This window comes from Heterodontus francisci, chromosome 29 (assembly GCF_036365525.1).
Source record: "Heterodontus francisci isolate sHetFra1 chromosome 29, sHetFra1.hap1, whole genome shotgun sequence".
Classification (NCBI taxonomy): Eukaryota; Metazoa; Chordata; class Chondrichthyes; order Heterodontiformes; family Heterodontidae; genus Heterodontus; species Heterodontus francisci.
The window spans coordinates 45,896,060-45,917,839 of NC_090399.1; the positions used below are offsets into that span (position 1 = coordinate 45,896,060).

Genomic DNA, 21,780 nt, shown 5'->3' on the forward strand with positions numbered 1-21,780 from the left:
TCTGTGACTCTATGGGCGGTGCCTGTTGTTTCCGCCGCCATGTTAATGCAGGGCAGTGAGGCGGAGTCAGCGGAGTAATTGACTCGGCGGCCATGTTCGTGCGGGGCAGCCGCCCCTCGGCGGAGATCATTGTTTCCGGCGAGGCGGCCACATTGGTGAGGGGCATCCGACCCCTCGGGCGGGCCGCTGTTTCCCGGTGCGGCGGCCATGTTTGTGCGGGGCAGCTGCTGAGTTGGACGAAGTGGGAGGGGCCTTTCACTCCTCTCGCGACATTGATGAGCAAGTGCCGGCCTGTTGGTTGCAGCAAGTTGCCACGTCTGTCTCAGGTAAGGGCACCTGGGGGTGGGGGGAGGCTTGAGGGGGTGGGAGATGGAGCAAGAGTGGGCACCAACTCCAGCAGGCTGACTGGGGCTATTACACCAGCAAACCCCCCCCTCTGCAGCTTTGCATTGAAGGGACTGGGAAGGGGGAAGGGGCTTTAAAGTTGCATTGGAGTAGGGGGTGAGGGAGTTGTGTTCACAGCCTCTTGCAGTTGCAGGTGTCTGCATTGTTCCAGCTGGTACTGACTGCGGGCTTCAGCACTTTGCAGCCAGTCTGTGCGTGGAGACAAATGCTAAAGAGTTAACAGGATCCCGGATCTGCACCGGGAAAGAGAGAGGATTTATCAGCACTGCCTGAACTAACAATCTATCTGCAGCCTGCAGTCAAGGATGACTGACTGGCACTCGGGAGATTTGCATTTGATATTTTGCCCTTTTTCTTTCTCGTTGTCGGCCGTGGCTGTTCCTGGTAACACTCTGAGTCCCAGGGGGCGTGGGTTCAAGTCCCCCACTCCACAGACACAAGCACAAAAATCAAGGCTGTGACGCGCCCAGGGAGCGCTGCGCTGTCGGAGGTGCCCTCTTTTGGATGAGACGTTAAACTGAGGCCCCGTCTGCCCTCTGGGCGACGTAAATGATTCCAGGGCCGCTATCTTGAAGAAGGGCGAGAAGGGGAGTTTTCCCCCGTTGACCCAGCCATGTATTTATCCTCAATCACAAAAACAGGTGACCTGGTCATCATCAGATTGCTCTTTGTGGGAGCTTGCTGTGCGCAAATTGGCAACCTTATTTCCTACATGACAACAGTGACTACATGTCGAAAAGTACCTCATTGGCTGCAAAGCACTGTGAGGTGTCCTGTGGTCACGAAAAGCTCGATATAAATGCAAGTTGTTTGTTAAATGCCTGATCCAGGAGTATTGTGAGTCTTAAGGGGCAAACTAAATGTCGAAATCCAGATACTCTGCCACTGAGTACAAAATGTTAGAAAAGTGGTCGAATGACTGGAGTTATACTGCACCTGGTGCCAATCCTGCGCAGTGTAAGATCAGCTGCTGTAGGTTGGTCTCGTGCCAATCTAGGATTCAGGGGTCACCCTGAGTTTTACTGCTACTTGCGCATTTGGATCAGAACCTTTACGGGAAGGTGGATTGAGAGTCATAGACGTAGGAATAGCTGGGATGATTGCAACGGGGGGGTTGGGAAATAAAAACTGCGAGATGGTAGTTTGCAGCGGGGCCTTTCTATGAGTAGGGTAGGCATGCGTGTTCTGTATAAAGTACAGCCTGTGTGGATCAACGAGCCTCCCTCTTTCACTTCCTTCTGATTGTTGCGATTTCTTCTTTCACTAGTGCCGCATGTATGACCGAGCTTTTCTGCCCCATCGATATGCCTGATGGATTTTATGTTGCACCATCGTGGTTTTATTTAACATTATGAATCAATTTTTCATACATAATGCTAAATTATTGTCTCAGGGATTTTAAACTGAATGCAGTAGAAGTTTCATTGCAGTCAATGGAATTAAGGATCGGACACTGTGTGTTCCTACCCCAGCATGTTTCTCCTCCCGTCTTGGTTTGGATCCCTCCAGTCCAGTTATTCATCTGAATATTGTCAGATTGAAAGCTTTAGCCAGGTAGGGGGGGGAATTTGCACTTGGGACCACAGGGTCCCACCTCCCTCCAGCTACAGCCCCCTCTATCCTGGGGGAGTTGCATACAATGTTGGGATTTGTTTCATTTTAGTGTCATATATTGTGATCTGATTTGCTTTAATGTTTAATGCAGTGTGTAAACATTCTAGAGGCTTACTTCATCATGCATTTTAATACAGAGTAAACTTTCAAAATTTGCCGATGATACCAAGCTTGGAGGTGTGTCAGACAGTGAGAATGAGACCTGTTGACAAGCAACAGGGCATAGATAGGCTGGTAGGATGGGCAGATAAGTGGCAGATGGAGTTGAATACAGAGAAGTGTGAGATGTTGCATTTTGGCACAAGGGATTGGGAGAGGGAAAATAGACTTAATGGCACAGTTCTAAAGAGTGTGTAGGAACAGAGGGACCTGGGGGTGCATGTGCATAGATCTTTGAAGGTGGCAGGACATATTGAGAGAGTGATTAGTAAAGCATATGGGATCTTGGGCTCCATAAATAGAGGTATTGAGTACAAAAGCAGGGAAGTTATGCTGAACCTTTATAAAGCTCTGGTTAGGCCCTGACTGGAATATTACGTCCATTTCTGGTCACCACATTTCAGGAAGGATGTGAGGGTCCTTGAGAGGATGCAGAGGAGATTTACCAGAATGGTTCCAGGGATGGAGGATTTTAGTTACAAGGTTCGGTTGGAAAAGCTGGGTTTGTTCTCCTTAGAACAAAGGAGATTGAAGGGAGATTTAATAGAAGTGTGCAAGATTATGACAGGCTTAGATAAGTTAGACAAGGAAAAACTGTTCCCATTAACAAATGGTACAAGGACTAGGGGACACAGATTGAAGGTTTTGGGCAAGAGATGAAAGGGGAATATGAGGAAGAACCTTTTTACACAGCGGGTGGTAACGAACTGGAACTCGCTGCCCACCGGGGTGGTGGAAGTGGAGACGATCAGTGTTCTCAAAAGGGAATTGGACGGGCTCAAAGGAAATAAATTTTCAGGGGATCGAGTGGGGGAGTGGGACTGACTGGATTGCTCTACAGAGCTGTGATGACTCCATGAGCTTTGTGTTTTAATGGTTTGATGGCGGGGTGCGGGGAGGTCGGTGTTGTGCAAAGGGGGGTTGAAGTTGTTGGTGACCAGGCCCCGAGGATTCTCAATCCGGCCCTAGTTTCAAAGTTCTGGATTTTGCATTGTGATCTAAGTGTTGCCATAGTGATGGAACCCTCTGATGTTGCACTGATTGGAAAGGGGGTGGGGGTCTGCTTTTATTTTGCCCTCAGGCAGATCCTTTGAACTTCTCTGTGGACTACTTGCCACTGTGCTCCAAGTGTGGCCGTTTGCTCACGGTACAAAGAAAGCGGGAAATTAAGCAGTGAGGGAGGAAGCAGATAGGCTGCAGAGGGATAGAGTGGGCAAGAACGTAGGGAACACAAGGTGTCGAATTGTGACATTATCCACTTTGGTAGGGAGGAGAGAGGGGGGGGGATGAAAAGCAGATTTATTTTTGAATCGTGAGAGACTGGGAAACGTTTGCATTTCGAGGGACCTGGGTGTCCTTGTACATGAATCACAGAAAGTTAACATGCAGGTACAGCAAGCAATTAGGAAGGTAAATGTTATGTTAGCTTTTATTACAAAGGGATTGGAGTATAAGAGTAAAGAAGTCTTACTACAGTTATACAGGGCATTGGTGAGGCCACACCTGGAGTACTGTGTGCAGTTTTGGTCTCCTTACCTAGAGAAGGACATACTTACCCTAGAGGGAGTGAAATGAAGGTTCACTAGACTGATTCCTGGGATGAGGGGATTGTCCTATGAGGAGAGATTGAGGAGACTAGACCTACATTCCTTGGAGTTTAGAAGAATGAGGGTGATCTCATTGAAACATGAAATTCTTAAGGGTCTTGACAGGGTAGATGCTGAGAAAATGTTTCCCCCTGGCTGGGGAATCTAGAACACGGGGTCACAGTCTCAGAATAAGGGGTCAGCCATTGGGACTGAGATGAGGAGAAATTTCTTCACTCAGAGGTTGTGAATCTTTGGAATTCTCTATCCCAGAGAGCTGTGGATGTTCAGTCGTTGAGTGTATTCAAGACTGAGATCGATGGATTTTTGGGTACTAAGGGACATGGGGATAGTGCAGGAAGGCGGAGATGAGGGAGAAGATCAGTCGTGATCTTGTTGAATGGCGGAGCAGGCTTGAAGGGCCGAATGGCCTACTCCAGCTCCTACTCCTTATGTAATGCTTCCAGATCCTGTCTTCCCTTCGGGTCTCCCCTCCTCTTTGTGCAGTAACGGGGAGAAGGAATGTATCAAGTCAAGGGCAGGGTCTTTTGGAACCCTTGGCCAAAAGTGGGCCCTGCCCTTGGGACTGCTCAGTCTGCACTGCTCTGAAGGAGGCAGCTTCTGATTCCTACGGGTGAAAGTTCGGCTGCCCCTCCTTTGCTGTGCTGGCTGGTGACCCGGAATGTTCCAGGGGTGGGGAAGAGTTTGGTGACCAAACCTGCTTGCGCAGTTGGGAGTCTGTCAGTTCTGTAATGTACCCTGGGCTTTCCATGGCTAACGTGTCCTGTCTCCTCCTCCTCTGCCTTGCAGGGTTTTGTCTGGCACACGCAGAAAGAAAATGGCAGCCTTGCTCAGACTGCTGCGGCCCAGGGGCCTTCCCTTGCTCCTCACCCATCTCCTCTGCTGCGGGCTGGCCCTCCAGATGGTGGCGGGTCACGGCCACTCCCACAGCGACATGCACCACGGCCACTCGCACGACCACCACGGCCACTCGCACGACCACGGGGACGACCTCACCGGCCACTCCTACCCGCGCGATGATCACGCACATTCGCAGGAAGACGAGGGGAAGAGTCGCTGGAAGCAGGCCATGGCATCGGAGCTGCCACAAGCCGGGAAGGAGGCATCGAACCCAGTTGAGCTGTGGTCACAGGTTGGTGTCTTGTTCCAGTCCAACCCAATCCAATCCACCGGTCAAATTCCGTTCCGTCCCATTCCGTTCAAATCCAGTCCAACCCAATCCACCAGTTTTGTTCCATTCCAATCCAGTCCAGTCCGGTCCAAGACAGGTCATAATCTCGTTCCAATCCGGTTCACCAGCCCAGTTCATCGGAACAGGAGGAGGCCATTCAGCCCCTCGAGCCAGTATGGCCATCCCATGAGATCTGGGCTGCCCTGTGAAATAACTCCAAGTATCCGCCTTTGCTCCATATCCCTTAATACCTTGGGGTGAGCAAAGCTCTTACCAATCTCAGATTAAAAAATTTACAATTGATCCAGTATCAGTTGCCATTTGCCGAAGAGAATCCCAAACATCTGCTACCCTTTATGTGTAGAAGTGTTTCCTAATTTCACTCCTGAAAGGTCTGGCTCTAATTTTTAGTCTGTGCCCCCTTGCCTGAGACTCCTCAACCAGTGGAAAAGGTTTCTCTCTATCTACCCCATCAGTTCCTCTTAATATCTTGAAAACCGATCAAGCCTTCTAAATTCAAGGGAATGCATCCCTAGTTTGTATCTCTCCTTGTAGTTTAACCTTTACAGTCCAGGTATCATTCTGGTAAATCTACACTGCACTCTCTTCAAAGCCAATATTTCCTCCTAAGGTGTGTTCTAGTCAGGGCTTTGTATAGCTGAAGCATGACCTCTAACCCCTTGTGTTTCTCTAGATATAAAGGCCAGCATTCAACTCAAGATTTTGACTATTTTCTGTACCTGTTCATGGCATTTTAACGATCTGTGTACTAGGGGCCCCCAAGTCTCTTTGGACCTCCACTGTTTCCAGCTCGTCCCCCATCTAGAAAGTCCAGTTCAGTTCCGTTGCGTTCCAAACCAGGCCAAGTGATCTTCCTCTGCTTACGTCACAGAAATTCCCAAAGCCCTTACCCCTTTTTCACTTGGCTTGTCAAGATTCATTGCAAAAATATTGTGTCGCAGCAAAGTATCATGGTTTTGTCGTACGATCTGTGTCCAGCTCTTCCAAACGCTGACGTCCCGCCCTGTCCCCATCTTGGCTCCCTTTTTCTCAGAATCCGAATGGGTTCAAGTCCCACACCAAGACCTGAGTGCAAAATCGAGGCTGACGCTCTCAGTGCAGCGCTGAGTGAATCTGATAGGGCCTCTTATCAGCCTGTTTCTGGACAGAATGGGTCCCATGGGATCAATTCCAAGAGGTGGCATGAGGGAAAACGTTTTTAACGCAATGAGGGGTTCATCTTTGGGATGCACTGCCTGATGGGGCAGTGGAAGTGGACTCAGTAGTAGCATTCAAAAGGATAAATAATTCAACGAGACAAAATTGAAGGAATGGGGGGAAGGAGTGGTGGAGTGGGGCATGACTGGATTGCTCTTTGAAAGAGCCAGTACAGACCTGATGGACTGAATGGCCTCCTTCTGTCTGGTACTGTTCTGTGGCGATATGAGAGGAGGGGAGCACGGCTAGCTTCCTGACCCATGTTCATCCCCCAAACTCCACTAAAAATGGATTAATGTCTGATTTATCTCATTGCTGCTTGGTGGGAGCTTGCTGTGTGCAAACTGACTGCCATGTTTCCTACATAGCAGCTAGACTTCAAAAAGTCTATAAAGTGCGTTGGGACGTCCTGGCTGTGAAAGGCATCGATAGAAATGCACATTCTTTTCTCCATTTACGAGACCTGTCTTGATGTTTCTCTCTTTAGTGCAGCTCTTGTATCCTCCTCCGCGTGAATTTGCCCGGGTAACATTCCAAGGGGCAAACCCCTCGATTACCTCATCCAACCGTGAACCCAGAATGTGCTCCATGGCTATTTGAGAGTGGAAGGCATCGCCGCAGAGCTTGGCTCTGCCCCTCACCTGGCTTTACTGCGCGCACTGAGGTCCCAGGATAGAGATCGGGAAGCAGCAGCCCCGAGATAATCAAACCCAGGACAGACTGGGAACGTCGCGATCAGCGTGGCCCAGGACTAAAGCAGGTGGCGGGTTTGCCAGTAATGTCACCGAGGCCTCAGTTTGTATTCTTTTCCTGCTTTACTGTGAAGTCTGAGTGGGCGAATGTAAATATTGAGCTAATTTTTGAACCTTTGTCGATTGGCGACAGAGAGGCAAGATCCATTTATTGAGAGGGGTACCTTCCTCCTTCTCATCTCTTGTTCTGTTGCGCGTCGATTTTCGTGTGTGGCTCAGGACAGTGAGACCACCTCCCTGTCACACCTAGGACAATCCCTTCTCCCCTACCCCCCGCCCCCAACCTCCTTCACAAGACAATATTTTTAGTATTTCCCTTGGTGTCTCGTAAGCTCACAGTGCATGCTGACCCCCCCCCCTCCCACCTTCCCCACAAAGACCAGTGACCCCACAAAGCCCAGTGACTCATAGGAACAGGAGTAGGCCATTTGGCCCTTCAGGCCTGCTCCACCATTCGATAAGATCATAGCTGATCTGATTGTGTCCTTAACTCCACTTTCCTGTCTTCCCCCCCCATAACCCTTGACTGCCTTATCTATCAAAAATCGATCTAACTCAGCCTTCAATAAATTCAATGACCCAGCTTCCACTGCTTTCAGGGGAAGAGAATTCCACAGACTAAAAACTCTCTGAGAGAAGAAAACTCTCCTCATCTACATCTTAAAAGGGGAGACCTCTTATTTTTAAACCGTGTCCCATCGTTCTAGTTTCCCCCACAAGAGGAAGCATCATCCACTCTATCAAGCACTGATCCCTGTGGCACACTACTATATCCCCAGCTGCCATCCAGAAAATGCCTTATTCCTGCTCTCTGCTTTATGTTAACCAACCAGTCCTATATCCATGCTAATATGTTATCCACTACACCATGCGCTCTTATTTTGTGTCATAACCTTTGATGTGACACCTTATCAAATGCCTTTTGGAAATCCAAGTATACCACATCTACAGGTTCCCCTTTATCCACATTGCCTGTTACTTCCTCAAAGAACTCTAATAAATTGGTTAAACACGATTTCCCTTTCACAAAACCATGTTGACTCTGTCTGATCCCATTATGATTTTCTAAGTATCCTGCTATGACCCCCTTAATAATGGATTCGAGCAATTTCCCAATGACAGATATTAGGCTAACTGGCTTATAGTTCCCTGCTTTGTGTCTGCCTCCTTTCTTGAATAAAGGTATTACATTTGCTATTTTCCAGTCCGCTGGGACCCTTCCAGAATCCAAGGAATTTTGGAAGATTATAACCAAAGCCTCAACTGTCTCTGCAGCCAATTCTTTTAAGATGCAGGCCATCTGGTCCTGGGGACCTGTCAGCTTTTAGGCCTAATAGTTTTCCCAGCACCTTTTCCCTGGTGATTTTTTTTTTAAGTTACTCCCTGCCTTTCGCTTCTTGATTTTCAAATATTTTGGGAGGGTTTCTTAATCTTCTACAGTGAAGACAGATACAAAATACCTGTTCAATGGCTTCCGCCATTTCCTTGTTTTCCATTATCAATTCCCCAGACTCACTCTCTAGAGGACCAACACTAGCTTTAGTTACACTTTTCCTATTTAAATACTTGCAGAAACTCTTACTGTCTTTTTATGTTACTAGCTACTTTTTTCTCATACTCTACTTTCTCCCTCTTATTTTTTTTAGTCATACTTTGCTGGTTCTGTCCAATCTTCTGACTTGCCACTAATCTTTGCAGAATTGTGCAGTGTTTCTTTCAATTTGATACTATTCTTAACTTCCTTATTTTATTTCTTTCTTTCTCACTGGGATAAATCTTTACTGAGAGTTATTAAATATCTCCTTAAAAGTCTGCCACTGCATCTCTACTGTCCTACTCTTTAACATAGTTTCCCAGTTCACTTTAGCCAACTCTGCCTTCATACTCTTATAATTACCTTTATTTAGGTTTAAAACACTAGTCTTTGACCCACACTTCTCGCCTTCAAACTGAATGTGAATTTTTATCACATTTTAATCGCTGTTGCCTTGAGGCTCTTTTACTACAAGGTTATTGATTAATCCTGTCTCATCGCACAGTACCAGGTCTAGAATAGCCTGCCCCTTGGTTGGTGCTAAAATGTACTGCTCGATGAAACTGTGCTGAATACACTCTATGAACTCATTTTCTAGGCTCCCCTTGCCAATCTGATGTGCCCAGTCTACATGTAGATTGAAGTCACCCGTGATTATTGAGGTGCCTTTCATAAACGCCCCATTTATGTCTTGCTGTATTCTCTGTCCTACAGCGTAACTACTGTTAGGGGGAACTATAAACTATACCTGCCAGAGACCTATTCCCTTTCCTATTACTTATCTGTACCCAAACAGATTCTACATCTTGCTCTTTCGAGCTAAAGTCATCCTGAATTAATAGGGCAACCCCACCACCTTTTCCTAGCTTCCTGTCTTTCCAAAATGTTAAATACCCTTCAGTGTTCAGGTCCCAGCCAGGGTCACCCTGCAACTGTGTCTCCGTAATGGCTGTCAGGTCATACATATACATTTCTATCTGTGCAACAATTCATCCATTTTGTTACGAATGCTGTACGCAACAGGTACAGAGCCTTCAAATTGGTCTTTTTACCATTGTTGCAGTCTCTGGCCTTATCTGTTGGTGCACTCTTAAGTTTGCATGCTCTGTTGCTTCCTGCCACACTTTGTTTATCATTACCCTGCTCTATTACCTTGACGTTTTTCTTCAGTTTATCACATCTCCCCTCACATGACTCCCGCAAAGCCCCTTGACCTCTCAGCAGGTGGCCCGTGACCTCACAATGTCCTGTGACCACTCGCTGTGTCACTCCTCGATCAGTGGCTCCACTTGTTCGAACTCCCAGCACCAGATGAGAATCTCTCACACCCAGACCTTCGACACAGTGTTTGAGGCCAATGACGGCTCATTGGTGAGACTATTTGGATAAATATTAGTCAGGACAGCAGGGAGAACTCCCCTGCTCTTCGTCAGATACTGGCCGTGGGATCTCGCCTGAGAGGGCAGACGGGGATTCGGGTTAACGTCGCATTCAAAACAAGGCACCTCTGACAGCGCGGCACTCCCTCGGTACTGACCCTCCGACAGCGCGGCACTCCCTCGGTACTGACCCTCCGACAGCGCGGCACTCCCTCGGTACTGACCCTCCGACAGCGCGGCACTCCCTCGGTACTGACCCTCCGACAGCGCGGCACCCCCTCGGTACTGACCCTCCGACAGCGCGGCACCCCCTCGGTACTGACCCTCCGACAGCGCGGCACCCCCTCGGTACTGACTCTCCGACAGCGCGGCACCCCCTCGGTACTGACCCTCCGACAGCGCGGCACCCCCTCGGTACTGACCCTCCGACAGCGCGGCACCCCCTCGGTACTGACCCTCCGACAGCGCGGCACCCCCTCGGTACTGACCCTCCGACAGCGCGGCACCCCCTCGGTACTGACACCACTCCCGCCCCGATAGCGCAGCACCCCCTCGGTACTGACCCCCGACACCGCAGCACCCCCCCTCGGTACTGACCCCCACCACCTCCCCACCGACAGTGCAGCACCCCCTCGGTCCTGAACCTCCTCCCCACTCCCCCCCCCCCCCAAACAGCGCAGCACTCCCTCAATACTGTACTTGATCCCATGATCTCCTGACCACAAGGCGGGACTGCTACCGTCTAAGTCACCGTTGACACTGTCATCATGGGCCATTACGCTGTCGGACACTGTCAGGAAGCTCCTGAAGTAGTTCAGCAATTGGGTGACCTGTATCTCATCGTCTTCTCTGTGTAAACTGATATGTGTCTGTGTCCCACAGGCTATTGGAGCGACAGTGTTGATCAGTGCCGCTCCCTTCCTCATCCTCTTCTTCATCCCTGTCGAGGCAAACACTTCCAAACACAAATGTCTCCTCAAAGTGCTGTTGAGCTTTGCCTCGGGAGGGCTGCTGGGAGACGCTTTCCTCCATCTCATCCCGCATGCACTCGGTAAGTCAGCATGGCCTCGCCAGACAGACAGGAGGGATGGGGGCGAACGAGGGGCGGAGTGGGGGAGGGGGCGAGTGAGAGGCGGTGTGGGGCAGAGGGGGGGAGGGGTGGAGTGGGGGAGGGTGCGAGTGAGGGGCGGGGTGGAGCGGGGCAGAGCAGGGGAGGGTGCAGAGCGAGGGGCAGTGATGTGAGGGGGCGAGAGGGTCCAGGGTTGGAGGTAGGGGAGAGGGCAATTGTTGGGAGGGGATAAAGCTGCGGTCGAGTCTGGGTGTGGTGGGGAGGGGAGGGTGGTGGGGAAGGGGGGTGGGAAGAGGTTTCGGGCAGTTGTGTTTTAAAATGAAGTGATTTCACACAGGGCGGCGCAGTGGCTAACACCGCAGCCTCACAGCTCCAGTGACCCGGGTTCAGTTCTGGCTTCTGCCTGTGCGGAGTTTTCAAGTTCTCTCTGTGACCGCGTGGGTTTCCTCCGGGTGCTCCGGTTTCCTCCCACGTGCCAAAGACTTGCGGGTTGATAGGTAAATTGGCCATTGTAAAAAATTGCCCCCTAGTGTAGGTAGGTGGTTGGAAAATTGAGGGAAGATGGGGATGTGAGAGGGAAAATGGCATTAATGTAGCATTGGTATAAATAGGTGGAAGATAGTCGGCTCAGACTCAATTGGCTGAAGGGCCTGTTTCGGTGCTGTATCTCTCTATGACACCGATGTAAAAACTCGCAGGCTGCGGTCCTTGAGCATGTGTATTAAGGCCAGAATGGATGCTTTGTGGAATTTCTCAGCCAGTGTTAGTGACAGATATATGGGCTGCTCCCACACCAGGACCGGGCTCAGCACAGCACTCCTGTGGCAGGAAACAAACTGATACAGAGGGACAGATGGGCAAGCGGTGAGAATTGCAGGCAAGAGATTGCGAGCTCACAGTCCCTGCTCTGAACCCAGCAGACTGACATGGAAGAAGTCAGGTTTTGCGTGAACAAACACAGATTTGTAAATGGCAGGCACGTGGTTTGATACTTGGCTGTCACTGGTTGATGAGAGAATTGAGAATGGGTTCAGTAGCTGGAATTTGCTTTGTCTGTTCCTCTCTGTGTTCGCTTGGCAGCTTTGAAGCTCAGACATTTGTCTCTGGCCTTAATGATCCAGCACAGAAGGGAGGCCATACATCCCATCGTGCCAGTGCTGGCCCTTTGGTAGAGCTATTCAGTTAACCCCACTCCCTTGCTGTATCCTCATCGCCCTATATATTCAAGTGTTTAACCAGTTCTCCTCTAATGTTATCACTGAGACAGCACATTCTGAGTTATCAATCTGTCTGCCTTTGAAAGGGGGTGAAGTAGCACATCTTAGAGAAGGTGATAGAAATGAGACTCCGTTCAGGACACTGTGGGCTTCCTGTTGCTGCATCCCTGGGTTACATTGTTGTATAATTAGATATTGGATGTTAGGGGCACACTCCTGGACGTAAAGATGCTCAGACAGCTTAGGGGAATGGCCAGCCCCTGATGGAATGTCCGAGGCAATCCCAACACTTGCGAGCGGGAAGGTCTGTGCCAAGTCACCTCGGATGTCAGGATGATGCGGGGGGGGTTGGGCTGGAAAGCTGTAGATGGCATCTCTGCACCCGATCACCACGCGGAAGGCCTGTGGGTGAGGGGTGCGGAACGCCAATGACACCAGTGCGCCACAGCCCTTCACCCAGACTAGACTCGGAGAGCGCTGACCCTCGGAGGAGGTGGTACAGGTCGGGGAGGGGCAGTGAAGGGGGTATCAGAGGACAGAGAGTGGGGCTGCAGCTTGCACTCTGGGGTGGGAAGGGCTCGGGGTGGGGGGTTGGATCGTGGGAACGAGCCAGGTGTTGGATAAAGTCAGTTGTTTTGGAAACTAATTGTTTTTTTTTGCAGAGCCACATTCTCACCTCGAGGCACCTGATCCCTCGCACAGTCACTCGGAGGATCCCGATTTCGATCACAGGCACTCACACGAAGGTAAGACAGCGATGAGGATTCAGCATGTGGCCTCCTCGGTGGGTGTGTTCACCGCCCCATTTTGACAGTGCAGCGCTCCCTCAGTACTGACCCCCAGTCAGTGCAGCACTCCCTCAGTACTGACCCCCAGTCAGTGCAGCACTCCCTCAGTACTGACCCCCAGTCAGTGCAGCACTCCCTCAGTACTGACCCCCAGTCAGTGCAGCACTCCCTCAGTACTGACCCCCAGTCAGTGCAGCACTCCCTCAGTACTGACCCCCAGTCAGTGCAGCACTCCCTCAGTACTGACCCCCAGTCAGTGCAGCACTCCCTCAGTACTGACCCCAGTCAGTGCAGCACTCCCTCAGTACTGACCCCCAGTCAGTGCAGCACTCCCTCAGTACTGACCCCCAGTCAGTGCAGCACTCCCTCAGTACTGACCCCCAGTCAGTGCAGCACTCCCTCAGTACTGACCCCCAGTCAGTGCAGCACTCCCTCAGTACTGACCCCCAGTCAGTGCAGCACTCCCTCAGTACTGACCCCCAGTCAGTGCAGCACTCCCTCAGTACTGACCCTCTGACAGTGCAGCACTCCCTCAGTACTGACCCCCAGTCAGTGCAGCACTCCCTCAGTACTGACCCTCTGACAGTGCAGCACTCCCTCAGTACTGACCCCCAGTCAGTGCAGCACTCCCTCAGTACTGACCCTCTGACAGTGCAGCACTCCCTCAGTACTGACCCCCAGTCAGTGCAGCACTCCCTCAGTACTGACCCCCAGTCAGTGCAGCACTCCCTCAGTACTGACCCCCAGTCAGTGCAGCACTCCCTCAGTACTGACCCCCAGTCAGTGCAGCACTCCCTCAGTACTGACCCCCAGTCAGTGCAGCACTCCCTCAGTACTGACCCCCAGTCAGTGCAGCACTCCCTCAGTACTGACCCCCAGTCAGTGCAGCACTCCCTCAGTACTGACCCCCAGTCAGTGCAGCACTCCCTCAGTACTGACCCTCTGACAGTGCAGCACTCCCTCAGTACTGACCCCCAGTCAGTGCAGCACTCCCTCAGTACTGACCCCCAGTCAGTGCAGCACTCCCTCAGTACTGACCCTCTGACAGTGCAGCACTCCCTCAGTACTGACCCTCTGACAGTGCAGCACTCCCTCAGTACTGACCCCCAGTCAATGCAGCACTCCCTCAGTACTGACCCTCTGACAGTGCAGCACTCCCTCAGTACTGACCCCCAGTCAGTGCAGCACTCCCTCAGTACTGACCCCCAGTCAGTGCAGCACTCCCTCAGTACTGACCCCCAGTCAGTGCAGCACTCCCTCAGTACTGACCCCCAGTCAGTGCAGCACTCCCTCAGTACTGACCCCCAGTCAGTGCAGCACTCCCTCAGTACTGACCCTCTGACAGTGCAGCACTCCCTCAGTACTGACCCCCAGTCAGTGCAGCACTCCCTCAGTACTGACCCCAGTCAGTGCAGCACTCCCTCAGTACTGACCCCCAGTCAGTGCAGCACTCCCTCAGTATTGACCCCCAGTCAGTGCAGCACTCCCTCAGTACTGACCCCCAGTCAGTGCAGCATTCCCTCAGTACTGCTCTGGGAGTGTCTGCGTGGATTCTGTGCTGAGTTTCCGGAGGGGGATTTGAAGCCAGGCCCTGCTGCCTCTCTCGGCCTGCAGTGCAGTGCGAGGCTCTGCTATGATTGGTTAATGTGGGTTGGGATGACTGACTGAGTTGTTCACTGTTATCTCTCTCTCTCTCGTCCTGCAGCTCATGGCCACGACCACTCCCACGTGACGTCTGTCGGCCTCTGGGTACTCGGTGGAATCATCGCCTTCCTGGTGGTGGAAAAGTTTGTCCGTCACGTGAAAGGTGGTCACGGCCACAGTCACGCACACGGTGTGTTTTGAGAGTGCGGTTTGTTTACTTAGTGTTGTCTGTGTGGGGAGGGGCTTGTGGGGTGCTGATGATGACCTGTTGCATTGAGAGCTTGCAGGAGAGGGGACTGGGTTTAATGTAACCGTGGTGCAGCCTCTTCTTAGTGGGTTCCTGCTTCAAGGGGGAACCTCGATCGTGCAGTTGGCATGGCGCGTGTCCGAGGGATGAGTGGGACTGTGTGCTAAATGCTGTACCTGTCCTGCTCTGGGAGTGTTTGATGGGACAGTGTAGAGGGAACTTTACTCTGTATCTAACTGTGCTGTACCTGTCCTGGGAGTGTTTGATGGGACAGTGTAGAGGGAACTTTACTCTGTATCTAACTGTGCTGTACCTGTCCTGGGAGTGTTTGATGGGACAGTGTAGAAGGAGATTACTCTGTATCTAACCTTTATTTTTTCTTTTTTAGTGTAGAGGGAGCTTTACTCTGTATCTAACCCGTGCTGCATCTGTCCTGGGAGTGTTTGATGGGGACAGTGTAGAGGGAGATTTACTCTGTATCTGACCCCATTTTTTTTTTTTTGTTGAGGGGGCCTTTATTCCTCAGGCCCCCTTTATATACATACTTATATTTTTAAAATAACTTTATTAAAACCAGATAAATAAACAAAAAACTCAAATTAAAATGCCATTCTCGGCGTCGACGATGCACTCCAGTCCCTGCGGTGCCCACCGGTCGCGGAAGGCCTCAAGCGTACCGGCGGACACCGCATGCTCCTTTTCCAGGGACACCCGGGCGCGAACGTAACCGCGGAAGAGGGGCAGGCAATCGAGGAGGACGGACCCCCCGACGGCCCGCAACCTGGACCTGTGAATTGCCACCTTGGCCAGGCCCAGGAGCAGACCGACGAGGAGATCCTCCTCCCGGCCCAAGCCCCTCCGCACCGGGTGCCCAAAGATCAGGAGCGTGGGACTGAAGTGCAGCCAGAATTTGAGGAGCAGCCCCTTCAGATACTCAAATAGGGGCTGCAACCTCGCACACTCCATATAAATGTGGAACACGGACTCGTCCAGGCCGCAGAAAGTACAGCTGGCCTGGGAGTCCGTGAACCTACTTAAAAGCCTATTGCACGGGACTGCTCTGTGCAGCACCCTCCACCCCAGGTCCCCGATGTAAAGGGGAAGACTCCCGCGTATAGAGACCTCCATCGGGGTTTCCCCAGGCCACCAGATGGCAACGCGGACCGCCAGGGCGTGTCCGGCCGGCTGACGAGGGCGAGGAAGTGGAGAGTGTGCAGGAGCAGCCCGTACAAGAAACCCCTCCGCGCCGATGGACCCCTGTACTGTACCTGTCCTGGGAGTGTTTGATGGGGAACAGTGCAGAGGAAGCTTTACTCTGTCTTAACCCCCGTACTGTACCTGTCCTGGGAGTGTTTGATGGGAACTGTGTAGAGGGAGCTTTACTCTGTATCTGACCCCATTTTTTTTTTTTTCTAACCCGTACTGTACCTGTCCTGGGAGTATTTGATGGAGACAGATTGGAGGGAGCTTTACTCTGGATCTAACCCCCGTACTGTACCTGTCCTGGGAGTATTTGAAGGAGACAGTGTGTAGGGAGCTTTACTCTTTATCTAACCCGTACTGTACCTGTCCTGGGAGTATTTGATGGAGCCAGATTGGAGGGAGCTTTACTCTGGATCTAACCCCCGTACTGTACCTGTCCTGGGAGTATTTGAAGGAGACAGTGTGTAGGGAGCTTTACTCTTTATCTAACCCGTACTGTACCTGCACTGGGAGTACGGGATGGAGACAGATTGGAGGGAGCTTTACTCTGTCTTAACCCCCGTACTGTACCTGTCCTGGGAGTGTTTGATGGGGACAGTGTAGAGGGAGCTTTACTCTGTATCTAACCTGTGCTGTATCTGCCATGGGATATGTGACATAGAGTGGCAATACTACACCCAAAGGCGTTGATATCTCCTTTCTCCTGCTTTAGGATGAGGGAGAATTTTTAGGTTCTGCTTTTAACCAGTCAGTGGGTGCGGAAAAACCTCCATCTTTGGGGGGGGAGGGGGGAGCCAAGGGGGTGGAGCTCCCAGCCTTGCCTTGTGACTTCACTGATTTTGTTTCTTTAGCTGCTGCTCCAAAGGCCAAGGAGAGCTTGGAGGAGGAGGAGGACAACAAACATGGTGAACCGAGGGGTGGGGTCAGGCGCAGGAAGCCTGATGTCCCCAGTGCCAAGACCGAAGCCAAGGTGCAGGGAACTGGTAAGTGCAGAGCATCACGATGGTCACAGTGGGGAAGGTGGGCGGGACAGGCAGGGTAAATGGGGGCACAGGAGCAGGGCGGGACAGGCAGGGGAGATGGGGGCACAGGAGCAGGGCGGGACAGGCAGGGGAAATGGGGGCACAGGAGCAGGGTGGGACAGGCAGGGGAGATGGGGGCACAGGAGCAGGGCGGGACAGGCAGGGGAGATGGGGGCACAGGAGCAGGGCGGGACAGGCAGGGGAAATGGGGGCACAGGAGCAGGGTGGGACAGGCAGGGGAAATGAGGGCACAGGAGCAGGGTGGGACAGGCAGGGGAGATGGGGGCACAGGAGCAGGGTGGGGCAGGTAGGGGAGATGGGGGCACAGGAACAGGGCAGGACAAGCAGGGGAGATGGGGGCACAGGAGCAGGGCAGGACAAACAGGGGAGATGGGGGCACAGGAGCAGGGCGGGACAGGCAGGGGAGATGGGGGCACAGGAGCAGGGTGGGACAGGCAGGGGAGATGGGGGCACAGGAGCAGGGTGGGACAGGCAGGGGAGATGGGAACACAGGAACAGGGCAGGACAAGCAGGGGAGATGGGGGCACAGGAGCAGGGCGGGACAGGCAGGGGAGATGGGGGCACAGGAGCAGGGCGGGACAGGCAGGGAGATGGAGGCACAGGAACAGGGCGGGACAGGCAGGGGAAATGGGGGGACAGGCAGGGGAGATGGGGGCACAGGAGCAGGGCGGGACAGGCAGGGGAGATGGGGGCACAGGAGCAGGGCGGGACAGGCAGGGGAGATGGGGACACAGGAACAGGGTGGGACAGGCAGGGGAAATGGGGGCACAGGAGCAGGACGGGACAGGCAGGGGAGATGGGGACACAGGAACAGGGTGGGACAGGCAGGGGAAATGGGGGCACAGGAGCAGGGCTGCAAACTGCTGGCTGCTTCACTGTGGGCCAGTGACCTCGGGAGTTGGGTTGCAGATTCTGCCCGGCCGATGGAGGCTCGGTGAAGCGCAGTGGCAGCCGTTCCCTGGTTTTGTGGGAATTATGACGCAAAGTAGATTCAGGAGGGAAGGGACATTGTGGTTTTGCAGCGGGCCACCCGACAAGCTGTGCCATCCCACGTGCCACACCGCATGCCACAATGCATCACATGCCGCGCCATCCAACAAGCTGCGATGTGCCACAAGATGAGCCACACACCGCAACGCACCATCCCATGTGCTGTGATGTGACACACGCCGCAGTGTGTCACATGGCACCGCGTGTCGCGACACGCGCCACATGCATTGGCACGCCAGCCTTCCCACAGTTATCTCACGAGCAGCTCCTCTCTCTCTCTCCCCCGATCTCAGATATTAAGGTGTCGGGCTACTTGAACTTGGCGGCGGACTTCACCCACAACTTCACGGACGGGCTGGCGATCGGCGCCTCGTTTCTGGTCAGCACCAACGTGGGCATCATCACCACCATCACCATCCTGCTGCACGAGATCCCCCATGAGATTGGTGACTTTGCGATCCTGGTGCAGTCCGGGTGCAGCAAGCACAAAGTAAGCGATGGGCGGGAGGGAGTGACAGGGCAGGTCGGGGGGAGCTGTGGCCAAAAGCAGTGCCATCACTTTGCCACGGGGAAATATGAGCTCACCCCCCCCCCCCCCCCCCCACTGTCCCTCATACCCTGCAGCACCAGAAGCATCAAGTTGTCCGAACCCTCCCTGCTGAAGTGAGCATCACACTGAGTTCCATTCACCCGTCACCCCTGTGCTCGCTGGCCTGCGCGGGCTCCCAGTTAAGCAACGCCTCCATTTTAAAATTCTCATCCTTGGGTTCAAATCCCACCACAGCCACCTCTGTAATCTCCTCCAGCCCCACAACCCTCCAAGATATCTGCGCTCATCTTAATTCTGCCCTCTTGAGCATCCCCGATTTTAATCGCTCCACCATTGGCAGCTTGCCTGGGCCCTAAGCTCTGGAATTCCCTCCCTGAACCTCTCCGCCTCGCTCCTCTGTTAAGACGCTCCTTAAAACCTACTTCTTTGAACAAGCTTTTGGTCACCTTCCCAAAGATCTCCTCGTCACCTCACACTCCATTGCTGTTGAGTCATGGAATGAGACAGGGCGGAAGGGGGCCATTCGGCCCATCGTGCCTGTGCTGGCTCCTTGGTAGAACCCTCCAATGAGTCCCACTCCCTTGCTCTTTCCCCATAGCCCTGTAAATGTTTCCCCTTCATTATTTATCCAGTTCCCCTTTTTGAAAGTTAGGACTGAATCTGCTTCCCCCGCCCCGTCAGGCAGCGCGTTCCAGATCACAACTCACCGCTTTAAAAAAGAATGTTTCCTCATGTCACCTCTGGGTCTTTTGCCAATCACATTAAATCTCTGCCCTCTGGTCACTGACCCTCCTGCCACTGGAAACAGTTTCTCCACCTTAACTCTATCACCACCTCTCATAATTGTGAACCCCTAGATTAAATCTCCTCTTAACCTTCTCTGCTCTAAAGAGAACAATCCCAGCTTCTTCACATTAACTGAACTCCCTCATCCCTGATCCCATTCAACTAAATCTCCGCTGCACCCTCTCCAAGGCACCCACATCGTTCCTAAAGTGTGGAGCCCAGAACTGGACACAAAACTCCAGCTGGGGTCTAACCAGTGATTTATTAAGGTTTAGTGTTAACTAGCTTGCTTTTGTTTTCTCTGCCCCCTGTGGTTGATCTTGTCTCTCTCTCGTTCTCTGTCTGCTCTCGCAGGCCATGATGCTGCAGTTGATCACTGCCATTGGTGCCCTGGCTGGGACGGTCTGCTCCCTGATGGCGGAGGGAATCGGCGAGGCAGCTACCGCCTGGATTCTCCCTTTCACCGCCGGGGGCTTCATCTACATCGCCACTGTGTCCGTCATCCCGGAGCTGCTGGACGACTCGAAGCCCCTGCAGTCGCTGCTGGAGGTGACGGCTCTGCTCGTTGGAGTCCTGATGATGGTCCTGATCGCAGAGTACGAGTAGGACCCCCCACAGCGATCGGACACGGAGTGGTGGGGGGGAGGGGGGTTGTGGAAGGGCGGGCGGGCGGCGTCGAGAGGAATAGCGAGGGGCACCGACAGAACCTCATTGTGAGTGGAAGAGAGGGGCGCGGGGGTGGGGAAGACATGTAACCAATAGGAACCAACTGGGTCTGCGGTCGGCAGGGAGTCACGCAGTCCTCAACTCTCCTGGAGTGTTTCAGTGAACGCTCGGGAGTGGAAAGTGTATCAGCTGATAATCAGTTTTATATATATATCTATATATTTTTAAGGAAACTTCATTGTGCAAGGCTGGGTTTGGGACCAGTGGCAATGTGAGTGCATCACCCCAACACTGGTGACATCTGGATCGTAGCCCTTGGCTCTCATTCGCCGTTCCTGATTTGGGATCCGGAACTCCAGCGGAGGGTCCGAGTCCTGAGCTGTTTGTATCACTGATCTTGCTTTTTGTTGGGTCTAATGAGCTGCAGAGTTGAACCTGACAAAAGGACCAGTCTATGAGGGAGGGGGAGGGAGAACAAAAAAAAAATCAAAGCTCACTTCTTCAGCCCATCCCTCAGTTGAGCAAGAACTGACAGTGCCCTTCAGTGCTGGATGCGGGCTGGTGCAGCAAGGGGGCGGGGAGCAATCCTCCTCCTGTACCAACGGGTGGCTTTGGGCACGACACAGGCGGGAAGTGGCATTGCAACAATGGTTAAAACAAGGCCCAAGAAAATAGAAAACCTTTACTGCATCCTTTCTCATTCTTGGAGGCAAATGCGGATTCCACTCTGCGAATTGTGTTTTTCATTTCGCGTGAATGCGAGGGGGAAAGAACTGACAAACTGGTGGAGATTTAACCTGACGGCAGCTGAGCGAAGTAACCAGGTGAAGCGTAAAACTGGCGTTATCCCATGGGTTTCCCGCCCGGAGAGTTGGGTTATAATTGCCCCCAATGTGTGTGTGTGTATATATATATAATTTTTTAAAAGTGTAATCTGAAGTTTAGAGTGCTTTAATTTGTAATTTTTTTTTGTTAAAGTACTGTAATCTGGCTCCGTGTAGAAGGAACTGCATCGGAAGAGAATCATGATGATAATTGGCTGGGTTGCTAGGTTATTTTCTTTTGCCGTATCAAATATGTATCAACTGTTCTGAAATGATTAAAAAACCCTCAATCCTTTGCATTCAATAAACACCCACAAACACACACCTCATGGAGTCTGTACGTTGTGAGCTGGGCCTGATCACTCAGGTTCACCCACCTTGCCCGAGCTTTTAACTTTTTTCTTTAATTCATCCTTGGGATGTGGGTGTCGCTGGCCAGGCCAGCATTTATTGCCCATCCCGAATTGCCTTGAGAAGGTGGTGGTGAGCTGCCTTCTTGAACCACTGCAGCCCATGTGGTGTAGATGCACCCACAGTGCTGTTAGGAAGGGAGTTCCAGGATTTTGACCCACTGACAGTGAAGGAACGGCGATATAGTTCCGAGTCAGGATGGTTTGTGACTTGGAGGGGAACTTGCAGGTGGTGGTGTTCTCATGCATCTGCTACCCTTGTCCTAGTTGGTATAGGTCGCAGGTTTGGAAGGTGCTGTCTAAGGAGCCTTGGTGAGTTGCTGCAGTGCATGTTGTCGATGGTACACACTGCTGCCACTGTGCGTCGGTGGTGGAGGGAGTGAATGTTTGTGGATGGGGTGCCAATCAAGCGGGCTGCTTTGTCCTGGATGGTGCCGAGCTTCTTGAGTGTTGTTGGAGTTGCACCCATCTAGGCAAGTGGAGAGTATTACATCACACTCCTGA

General features: G+C 52.3%; 1 protein-coding gene across 1 annotated transcript; it reads left to right on the top strand.

The window, feature by feature from the left end:
• Positions 1-226: 226 nt before the first annotated feature.
• On the top strand, positions 227-21,188 carry slc39a7 (solute carrier family 39 member 7). Its single transcript, XM_068009724.1, has 8 exons — positions 227-326; positions 4,575-4,917; positions 10,722-10,890; positions 12,788-12,871; positions 14,619-14,747; positions 16,859-16,990; positions 18,334-18,530; positions 19,731-21,188. Exons 2-8 carry the CDS (start codon positions 4,603-4,605, stop codon positions 19,980-19,982), a joined length of 1,278 nt encoding a protein of 425 aa, XP_067865825.1. The 5' UTR covers positions 227-326; positions 4,575-4,602; the 3' UTR covers positions 19,983-21,188.
• Positions 21,189-21,780: the final 592 nt, after the last annotated feature.